Here is a 12,693-nt window from a genome sequence, read left to right on the forward strand (position 1 = left end):
AATTTTCGGGGCGTCTCTGAACTCCCAACTAAATACGACTCTGATTGTAACAGCACATAAATAACGTTTGTAAATGAATAACTATTTATTCGTATTTAAATGATTTTCAATCGGAGAAAATCTTATAAATCGAAAATAAAATGTACAGATTGTAACGTAATAGTTATTCCTATGATTATTTTTGCACGTTATAATAACAACTTTCCAGTTTGATTGTAGGCGTTTCAAACTATTTTAAATGCACTCTCTGACAAATGTTTCACTTGTAAATATCGACAGCTATTATTTTAACATATGAATGTGCGATCTGCATAGTACACATTATTTATATTGAAGCGTATGCGACGACGCCAGTCGAACCCCTTTAAAAGTCTCAGCATCGTCGTTAGGATCCAATATATGATTTCCATTGAAGGAATGCGGCGTTCACAACACCTGAATAATGTCATTCATTAAACGCACGGCGATAGGCCGCCGATGAACATAACGCGTATGTATCATTAACTAATGTGTTTCTAACGATTCGACAATGAAATTAGTAATAATAGTACTCGGCAATATAATAGTGAACCTGCCTATTTGTTCGCTCCAATACTCCGCGAGACGAAAATGTGTTCCGTTATTCAATGATAATTTTATGTAAATTTAATTTTAAGTACACAGTTGCGTTTAAAGTAAAAGATTTTTTCCGTCGAGTGGAAAAACAGTTGGTCGCGTCATCGTTAATGATAATTACGTTACAGGGTTGTAAAGTACGTGTTGGGTACACGGAGCTGAGATTTTTCGACAAACGCGGAGAGCGTACGATGAGTTTCTGACAATTGCGGAAATGAACCGAATGTGTTATATATTTTCTCGAGGATTTCGAACACATCGTGGCGTATATTTGTCATTTATCAAATTATCGTCTACCGAGGCAAAATGAGCGAAGGGGAAAACATTATATTTGTACATTGCCGTGAAAGTGCACAGAATTCGAAAGAAAAAGGCACATAATAACTATAATTGCTGGTTTTACCCCAATATTTTTACATTAAAAGCGCAGAAAAGCAATAAATTTGGTTTACACTTAAATGGTTCAATCATTAAGAGTTAATTCGAAAATATAGAATACACCAAGTGGCCAAAGCACAATCAAAATGCTATTAACAGACAAAAATCAATACACCCCGTTCCCCCAATCAGTCGGTTAGAGTGGAACCACAACAGGTGCGCGTTTCACCCAGTTATCTTTTCCCTAGTAACGTAGTTAGATGATTACTATTGTAATAAAATATAAAGTTATACGCCATCCGAAGGTAGCGCATATATAATTTAATAAATGTATTAAAATCAAAGAGTTCATCACGTTAACGGTCGTACAAGTGCAAAACATACACACTATTTAAATAGTATATGTATAATCATCACACCCACGCTGATACGCGCTATCGTATACTTCATACGGCGATAACGTTTTTATACAGCGAGTGTTCTAGAGAAAACGGTTGTTGGATATAATGCGCCGGCAATGATTGTTATCAGTTTTTTACATTGCACCTTCAACCACTGACGGTCGTCTAAAGTCTACGACGGTGTCAGATGTCACAGCATTACTTTATAGTAATAATAATAAAAATATAAAGCTAGCATTCCTCCAGACACACATTTTTTTATTAGGTTATCGTAATCATAAAATCTAAAGAAACATTAAAAATATATATTATTTGCAAGTAAAATACTAAATTTTCAAGTTTATTTTTATTCTACGAGAATATATTACCCCTTTAAAGGAAATCTCAATGAAACAAATTAAATAATAAAATTCTTAAACAAACGTATCCCCCACATATAAAATGCAAAAATAATTTACAAATTGACTGTATGAGAGTATCTATGAATGTAAAATTCATTTTTTTAATTTTATTTGGATAACTATATGGCATTTGTATTGCTTAATATTGTCTATGATATATAATAAAAATAACAGATAAATACAATTTATGCCTAGTGGATATTTACAATGAGGTGAACAACTTACATTTTTCTACTCTCATTTGTTTATGTTCTATTTGTTCGACATAATATTTTTTTGTACTTGTGTGTGCAATTATTATTATTACTTTGCATGACTGGTTGTGGTCCTGATAACGTTAACGGTGGAATGAACACCGCCTATAGTTTCACATAATAAATCGTATAGGATGATTTACAGTAAAAAAGGGAGACCGGAAAAATTAAAATAGCCCTATGTAGTTTTTACTGTTTAGTAATCTGTCATATATTGAAAGTATTTCAATCAATACTAATGTGTTAATGAATATTTTTTAAGGATTTTTTTTTAAGTAATAGCAATTTTTGTGAGCTTTTTTTATTGATTGATAATATTTTAATGAGACGCTTTTAATACATTAAAGTCTCAAATGCTGGCATAATTGTTACTGATTTTCTTTTCATATTTGATGATCGCAGTCAAAAAAAGAATTAATTAATTGACTAATATGAATGCGGATAGACTTACCGATAAAACGGGATTTTCCCGGTGAGCTCCTTGAACGTATTACAATATGTTTTATATTTTTCATTATCTTATAAATCATAAAAGATCAAAAATGTGTGTTAAACATATTTAAACATTTTTTTTTTTGTTAAAATAAACCTAGACAATCATTATTTTTGCATTTGAGACCCCATCTAATATTTCTTAGTGGGTAAAAATCACCTATCCCACTTGTTATAAAACATAGTAGAAACGATTTCTAAGATAAAGTAGTAACTTTACTTAAAATATAGAGATCATCGAACAATATAAAAAAATAAATGAGATAAAAGTGCTTAAATATTTTAATAATTAATTATATACATAGTTATATAAAAATAAACCATTGAGTTAAAATAGTTTTGTCGCTTTTACTTATTATCAACTAAAGTAATCGTTCACTAGAAAGCAAAAAATAAATAAAGTGATCATACTAAGTAATAGCCAAATTTAAGTGTTCCTAATTACAAAAAATTTGTTCTACAAAATGCAAGATAATCATTAAGTCGGTGATTATAGGTGTAGGTAGAGGTACGACACACGTGATATTGCTACTGTAGCAACACTGCCAGTCGGTCATACAGTTGGGCGCCAAAAAATGAACTTGATAAGAAACAACGTTTTCTGGACTATGTTATTTTAACGGATTTGAAAGGGAAATTCTAAACTCATCATCAAATTTAACCAACAAAATTTTGTGTTATACAGTATCCGACACATGAAAGTGATCAATTGTTCACTTATCAAATTTTTTACATTAACATTTTTCGAAAATAGTTTAAAATTAAGACTTTTTTTCTTTACCTGTTGCCAATGATCCTCTAATGATACGTGAGCAGAAAAGTAGCCAGTATCGTGTATGTCCTGCAACTCTCTGAATATGTTCCCACTCGGTAATACGTCCATGTTGGCAGAGATTGAAGGGATTCCTTAAAAGTTTTGCTAATTTATACAATTATTTTTGTCGTCACGTATGACGTAACGGCGGCAGTGTGTCGTCTACCGAATGTGTATACCAATTATTATCATGAATTTTATCAAATCATATGCGTGTGAGTCATTTTTGTCGATAGCAAAAATATAACCAAAAGCGAAAAACGACACCAAAATGCGATGGGATGTAAACAATCGTCAACGGTATTCACTACTCGACAGGCGATAAAAAATAAATATATTACACTATAAATTATCAGTTTAAAATACACACGGGTATTGAACGTGTAACAACAATTATGGTAATATTATTATTAAATATTTCTAAAACAATTTTGAAATAAAATACGCGAGCACGGCGTGAGCGATGGGCAAGCAGTGGCCCGTGTTCTGGCTCGCGACTGAACACTAGTCTGCTGGTAATTTCGCCGGTGCCGGCTCGGCCAGTGTACCCGTTCGCGCGCGCACACACCAATACACACACACACACACACACTACAAAAACCACCGTATAGAATTGCTTTGTTGACTCTAGCGCCATCTACTGACGGCAGACCCGGTTCAGATGTAAACACGCTCAAGAACGCCGGCAACTTTAGTAACACCGATACTTAATACTAATGAGTTAATAGTACTATAAATTTAACCGTATGGTAGGCTGGCCGAAATAATATCAGAGTAATAATGTTAACGAAATTACCCTGACCGGTTATATAATTACTATGCTTTTGAACTGTCTCATTGTAGTATCATCATGATATTATCATATTTACGAACAAATCACACAGTATGTCGAGACAATTGTTTCATTCTATGTAATATGTAATAATTGCGGCGACCATCAAAGTACCTCGTGTGGGGTAGTATACTTCACATACCCCTTGCTCTAACACTTATATTTTGTATTTTTGTAAATTTTTTTATAATAATATAACAACAAATTCGTATTGATGATTATAACACTTTGAATTAAAATCATATACTTTTATAAAATACAATATTAATTTTACTAATTTAATATCATAAATTAATAGAGATAAATATTTTGTCCAGACGAAAATAACTTTATCAAATATTGAATAAAACTATAAAAATGATGAATGTATGCAAAAACAATATTTTAATAACACATTTTAATCTCAATGATAAACGAATTTAACATAACATAAATAATCAAAATATGTGTCAAATGAACAATGAAAGAGCTCTGTGGTTACTTATATTTATTACTTGATTTGATTTCGTGAAGCAAATATTCTAATCAAGATAAAGAAGAAGAATTGTTTATTTAAACTCGGAAATGTTACCACATATAACATCCCCGAGTTTAAGTAACTATTATTGGCTTTAGGAGACATCATAATACTACTTTAGCTAAAATTATCTAAAAAAAAAAATTAAAAAATATTAACTAAATTTTTATTCCTCAAAAATTTACTATAGATCCTTTTCAACAAATTAAAAAGCCAAACTGCTACAATATTCAAAATAAATCAATCCACAGTCACGTTAATATATCGCCCTTTAAAGCACAACACTTGACATCTCATTTTTCTAATTTTTCAGAGAAGTAATCGGTTTAATTAAAAAATTAAAATTAATTTAATTGTTAGTTCAAAAGTGTAGCTAACTCATTTCGATCAAAGAATGAGTTGGGTTTTTATGTATGAGTGAGTTGTTATGCCTTAAACGATAATATGTCTAAGCTGTTAATTATTGTTAAATTTTTTAATTTAGTTTGGAGAAATTAAATTTGGATAATTTCTAAGTTTGTTTAAATAAATTAAAAATCACGAGGTTGTATGATACTACAAAAATATTTTAAAAATAACTGTTATCACTTTTTTGTTGGTACAATTATTATAATACAACTGAACAATACAGTAATTTATATTGTACGACTTGGCAAATATAATGTTACCAAAAAAGTGCATACAAGCAATAGCGCTAAAATCAATAATAATTGATAGAGCAAACATTTTTAAAAATTGTAATATCGTTACCCATTTTTCAAAAATTACATGACTTTCTATTTGCTCTTAATTTCTAAAATTCATTCTTCAAAAAAATGAATAGTGGCCTATTCCTTACCTAACCAGGTTGTTCATTGTTGGGTAACTTTTTTGTTGGGATATCAATATCTTGGCAGGTTCGTTTATTGTACATATCAAATATTTGATAACTTTTATGACCAATTCTACTAAATAAAAATTATTATTTAGCTTATTATGTTTTATCAACATTACACATTTAAACCTAACACGACTTAAATAGATTATTAAGTCTTAAAATTTATAAAGTCTTAAGTATAAATTCATTAATATTTTTATTATTTTTAATGATCGATTTATATGGCGTACATTACCAACCATTGACCCCTTTTGGAGTTTGTGCGAGTGCCCTAATTATTATTAGTGATCGGTGATACTGCATCAGAAACAACATAGAATGTTTTTTTTTGCTCTTGACTAGTCGAAATTATTTGAATCGTGCCGTTATTAATTGATATTCAATAGATGAAATGTCAACTTCCTTAGAATTTAAAGAAGGATTATTATACATTTTTGCATAACATTTTAAATATTAATTTAAAAAATGGGTGTACAAAGCTAAATCCATAACAAGTTACTTAATTCTTCCATAAAATATGGACAGTTTAAGAAAGGCATTGGTTGGTAGAAGTTTTCCTACCCTCAACTTAAATTCCTGCGCAAGCCAATATATAATACAGATCTGTTTATGAATAAAACAATAACCTTATCTATTAAGTGTTATTTTATTAAATAAGACTTTATCTTTAAAAGTTTTTTATTTTATATTATTTCTACAAAACGCGACGTGTAATGTTCGTTGTAGTCATAAATTACTCTGGTGTTTAAGAAATAATGGTAATCATATAAATTTGCAAAGCAAAAAAAAAAAAGTTTTATCACCACTTTATCAAATCTAAAGTGGCATGATTTCAAAAAAGTGTTTCTGAATTATACATATTTGACATGTCATTAACTTTCCTTTGGCACAGAAAAATCATAGAGACAAAGATCAATAAACTATACATGCGATTACATTGTTTAAGTTTCGTGTAGCCTATAAAAATAGAACACTAATGAGAGTGAAAGTATTTAAAATATGTGCTGATGACACTACTTCGTTAAATTTTTGTGATAAGATTTTCGATCAAAACATTACTATAGTTTTTTTACAATAGGAATAATTATACGTATTACATAACTTTTTTTTGAGGTGGTTAAAACTTAAAATTATTATGTTAGAATTAGTTATTTCTGCAATTAGGTTCTTGCATAATACAATTAAAATTCTATCATCTAATTTAAAATAAAGTTGTTACAAAAATCCGAGTATTAAAATAACTAATTAACAATTCTTCAAGTAAATATTTGTATTATTATTATTATTAAGGGTATATACTAGCAAATGCTTATAGAACCAACATGCTGATAGTATTATCTCCAATGACTAATAGCTATTTAGAGCAGAGAGTTCACATTAATGGGTTTACTAAGTATTTAAAATGCGTTATCTGCAGCAATTTCAAAAGTAAAAAAATGAATCACCAAATGAGATGAATAAAACGACATAGAAAAAGTTTTATTGACGACGCAATCTCTTTTTAGATAGTTTCGGGGTATGACTCAAGTAATACTTTCTTCTAATTAAAAAGACACAACAATATGAAATGTTATCAGAAAAGCGGCCCAACTGTCGGGTATATTTTACTGCCAAATATATTATAATTCTAGATTACCACCAAAACGCAAAATATTACTTCTTGATTAGAAATATTATGTAGGTTATTAACGAGCAATCTGTGTCTTTGGATAAAATTACGGGCAAACAAATGACACACATAAAGATTATAAGGATTATTATTACTTTATATTTTGATCGTCTCAGGTGATACATATAACTATACCCCAATTGTAGTAATTTAAAATCCGCAAAGATGAATACATCATATATTATATATGTGTTCTACTATAGATTTAATAAAGTGTAAATTAATAATTTGAATATAAAATAGTACCATTTTACACAAAACGCTTATTATTTGGAATAATAAAACGTATATTTACTTATACATTATTTCAATAAGTAATTTATTTTAATTATTAAATAAACGAGATTAAATAGATAATTAAACATTTTATCTATAAATAAACTACATTTTACTTTTTTTAATAATTAAGAAAAATGTTTAACAAAGTACTCTTAATGAATCTTAATACTCTTACTACTCTTGATGAATAATAATAATCAGTTTTACATCCTACTATTTTTTGAACATGTTACAGAAGTGGTGGCTCAATTATCACAGAGACCAGACAACATCTATGAAAAAATCACAAGAAAAATCTTGTTGGCGCCCTGGGAATCGAACCCGGGACCCCGTGAACCGAAACATACAATTCTACCCACCCACTTGGCCAGGCCGACCCCTCATATTCTTGATCAACAATTTTATAAAATAACCATTGTTTAAAGCTGAAAAATATTAACAAAGATAAAATATTCTCAAAGTTATTTGGTTAACGAGTTAAATAAGGTTAATGTTAATTAAAAAACTATAAAATATTTAACATTTTTAACAAAAGCCCATTAGATCATTTTTTATTTGATTGTAGATATTTATATAAAATTAATAAGATTCAGAGCCTATTAAACACTTTGTAAAAATGTATGGAATTCAAGAATATCAATTTACAATTTATATTTAGTAGATTTAAATTGTTGTAATCAAATACACTCTAGTGGTCATAAACACAAGAAGTATTCAGAAAAAGTCCTAACAATAACAATATGAATTGAAAAAATTTCAATGATTGACAAATAAAAATAATTCAACTTTACAATTTTAAATTGGCAAATAAAAATTGTTTTTTTTATAATTAATAAATATTACAAGTATTTTTTCAAACTTAATTCCTATTAATATTTTCTATAATAAATTCTCTGTTATTTTTAGTAAATAAAATATGTTAATTGAATAATTAATCCAGAGGCACTCTTAAAGGAGGTGTTGGAGGTGAATCAACATTCAAACCAAAGTACCAACTTATCGAATTCATTATAAAATGAAAAAAAAAAAAATTCAATAAAATATTGTGCCAACTCCAAAGAGAATTTTAATTTGTTACATAAACACAAACACAACTAATTAATTATTTAATTTATATAATAATTGGCTAATTTTATTTTTCTTTACTTTCTTTAAATTTCTTGTAGATAAATTATGGTGTATACCAAATTTGTAATATTATTTTATTTTAAATCCAATGATTTATTTTCTTTTAATTTTAAAATTAAGAAAAACAAATTGCTTTTTATTTTTTTTTAATAAAATACTTTTACTTAAAACAAATCTGTATTTGATATTTTAACTTATACTAATTAATTCAAGATATTTCTGATTAAAAATTTATCAATTTACTATACTGTGTTATTATATTATGTTCTATACAACAATTAATTTTTTTAAAAACCTAAAATTATTTAAATATTTTATGATTTTTAGAATTAAGTTTATAATGACGTCGCCAATGTAAATTACAATACTATACGAAGACTATAATAATAATATGTGTTGTAGATTTTATTTTATAATTATTTTTTAAACGTATTTTATAAATTTATTTATAAATTCATATAAAAAGAAAAACAAATTTTATTAATTCTATTCATTCCATAGTGCAATCGAGATGAAAGTAGGGGCCTTGAAATTTCATTCATAAAAAACTCTATTTCCTCTCCATTACAATTGTGTGCATATTAATAACTCTAAACATTTAATTGCCAAATGAGAAACGAAATCGAGTATTGTTGACAAACAGTTCTCTGTTGAGCGCTGTTGGTGTGCCGTAAGTTTAATAGAACCCGTAGAAAATATTTTACTTTAGCAATTCATGTATCTAATATGAATAATATATAAATATTTTATTAATTTTTATAACCTAAGCGAACGGGTTATAGAATATCTCGTTGGGGTCATAAAACTCATTTCGGAACGAATAGCTACGTTTTTTGCCTATACTCATCGCCGTCTTAGCCTGCGGCAACACTAAATTATGCTGATCACTAAACACTGTGTATAACACAGTTGCAATGATACATACACGCCATTCCAACGTTAATTACATAATTCATCTATATATCGATAATTAATGAATTAAGAACTATGTTTGTCGTAAGTATAATAAAATACCACGTAATTTGACTGAACGCTTTCGATTTTATTTAACCTCTTCATCTGGTAATATGATCTTAAAGAACAAGTTTAAATTTATTTTAAAAAACAAACCCATATAAATGTAAAACGATTTGTAATAATTATAAACTACACATAATTTTATATACTCAGTAGTATAATTTATTCATAAAAATTACTTTAAAATTTAATTTAATAAATTGTATACATATTTAAGAATATGTTCATAAATAATGTTAGTTCCAAGAAGGGGTATAACGTTAATAAACATAAATATAATTAGGTATTTAATATACATTTGTTTTTAATTAACTTTAAACATGTTGTTTAATAATTTCTGCTGTGTCTGTCCACGACTAATTACTAGTGTCTATTTACTAGTCTCATGTTCTGGACTATCATGCGTTATATGCTTTCGTTAATGAAAATAAAAATAAATCAATTAAAATAATTGGTAATTCTGAGTTTTTTGATAAATAGTTGTGCGATGTGTTCGTGAGAAGAGAATTAGTAATTATAAAGAAAAACATCACACTAACTGTTCCTATTATTATCATTTAATATTAATTAATACACCAATTAGTTAATTTATCAATTTTTTTGTTTAAAAATTAAATATTTTTGTTCCTATAAATGATACACTATAATGTTTGTTGTTTAATTTTCATAAAATATATTTCTAATTTATGAAATTTAGGTATTTTTTTATAAATTAATTACTTATGATATAAAATGCATTTCCGAATATTTTATGTCCTATTTGTTAATTAAAATTATAAATTGTAAAAAAATCTTATAATAAAACACCATCATAAATAACTAAATATAAAAATTGTCATTAGATAAATTTCATGTTTTTTTTTTTTTGTTTTTTATTATTGCTTTATAATTAAATAATAGTAATAATTTTTAATTTTAATAAAATGTTTTACTTTTAATAGTATAAATTAAATACTCTGTACCATAAAGATAACTTATAAGAATTACAATATTAAATTAAACTTAAGGGTTGAAAATAGGATATATATACTTTGTTATTTAATGATAATAATTTAATAAATCATTAAATATGAACAATAATAACGTTGGTCAGTTTTAAAGTTCATGGAGATTAAAGTCAACATTTTATTACATTTTCATTTCAAGTCATAAAAAAACATAGTTATTGTTTTAAGAACAAAAAAATATTTTATCTGTTTTTTCACCTTTTCTGTGTTATTTTTTTGTACAAATTCTATGAAAATAATAGATTTCTGTGAACATAACAACTATATTTGAATTGATTATTTTACTTTGTTTTAATGCATTATAGTTAAAATATATTGAAAAATTACATTTTTATGAATCATATTGTAATTGAAATAAATTTATTCTAAGTTCTCTAATCAGAAAGTGAACTATTTAAATGTCATTTAGAAAAAATCCATAAAATAATAGGGAAATACAAAAAATCTAAAAACACAATGGTTGTAAAAGACGTCCGTAGTAAATTTTTTACTAAAATATCCGTTATTGTTTTATTAAAAATATTTAAAATATGTTGTGTATAATATCAAGACAAGCAATAACATTTTTATTATATGGCTTCTGAATAAAGTGAATAGGTATAATTATGTAACACTGGTATTATTAAATGACGCATTCATTGTTATCAGAAATTGATAATAATATTTCAAGTGGGCTAAAATATTTTATTTATTTTTATTTGACTAAGATAACTGATAAGTAAATAAAACTTGTTTTTTATTAGTGTTACTCAATTAACTCATTCATTAAAAAATTGTTTCTTATTTAAATCAAGTTTAATATTTATGTAAATGAATATTCAGTAAATGAGTTTTGTTTGACACGAATTACGTCGCAATAATGTAGTCGGCAATGGTTTAGATTGTAGAGGTGGTTTATTATTAATGAGCAACGACAGATTGTTTTTTTAAAAAGAAACCGATAAGACGAACGCATTCAATAATAATGTTCGCTGCACTTTCGCTGGCATTGACGACGCGCTGTCCGGCATGGTATTCGGACGTCAAAAGTTGGATCAGTATCGATAGTGACGATGCGCTGGTGCCGTATCGGTTCGTCGTGTCCGGTCGAGCGACACATCCGGAGCCGGTGGCGTGCATCCTCGACGACGCAAAGAAGACTCAACATATATTTGCGGCCGGTCGTAGTCGATCGCGCGGCACTTGCTGGACATTGTACCATGACGTATGGCACGCGGTGTTGATCAGTCTAACTGATTGGTCAGTAAACTACCATATACCCGTTTGCGGCGATGGCCGACAATGGTGGCACACGTTTTGTAGATGACTTCTTGCCAAGTGATATGAAATTTCAAAAGTTTGCTGACAATTTAACGGACAATTGTTCAGACATTAATTTATTATATCAACTTCATATTTTGGCGACTGCGTTATCATCGTTGTGTTTAATAATTCAATGTTCAACTAAGATCGAACTATAGATCAAGTAATTGTAGTACTGAACAATTCATCTGATTATATAGTTTATACAATCATAGTCCAAAACGAATAATTGACTTAACTATGTAACCTTTGTCAGTTAGGATAATGATACTTATTGGAAGTATTTAAATAAAGAAATAATATGTTTGGATTTTATTTTTGGTATTTACAATTTAATAAAATCGAAACTTTATAGTTCTGTAATTAAAACAGGATTTTAGTACTTTTATAATATATTCAACGAATTTCATGATAAAAAATTTCTGATTTTTAATTATTATTTTTGGGTTTTCTTCAACATTTGTCCTCGGTAATTTTCTAAATCCAATGGTGTTTTAATTATAAACGGCCAAATGAGGGGAAAAAGTGTTATGGCGTTTTAAATACACAAAGCTTAGTGAAGTAAGAAAATAAAGCCTTTCTTTTTTGCAGTAAGGCTAATTAAATTATTTCACTGAATAGAAATAATTTTAGAAATATGCTGCTTGGGGTGTTATGGGACAATATTATTTTTACCCAAGTGTATTTATCATAATTAGAAATCATTTATA

The 12,693-nt window shown here is 27.5% G+C and overlaps 1 protein-coding gene across 2 annotated transcripts in view; it reads right to left on the reverse strand.

Annotated features, from left to right (window-relative positions):
* LOC126906159 (Krueppel-like factor 6) overlaps positions 1–3,899 on the reverse strand; it is a 108,834-nt gene extending 104,935 nt beyond the window's left edge. Inside the window, exon 1 of one of the 2 annotated variants that reach the window (XM_050686491.1) lies at positions 3,323–3,426. Coding sequence is in view for 1 of the 2 variants with exons in the window: in XM_050686488.1 (XP_050542445.1) it covers positions 3,323–3,424 (102 nt within the window). In the remaining variant the exon portion in view is untranslated. Of the gene's footprint in view, positions 1–3,322 lie in introns of both variants that reach the window. The other variant, XM_050686488.1, reaches the window with a different exon arrangement.
* Positions 3,900–12,693: the final 8,794 nt, after the last annotated feature.

Source organism: Daktulosphaira vitifoliae, unplaced genomic scaffold (assembly GCF_025091365.1).
Source record: "Daktulosphaira vitifoliae isolate Bord-2020 unplaced genomic scaffold, ASM2509136v1 Scaffold_4, whole genome shotgun sequence".
NCBI lineage: Eukaryota > Metazoa > Arthropoda > Insecta > Hemiptera > Phylloxeridae > Daktulosphaira > Daktulosphaira vitifoliae.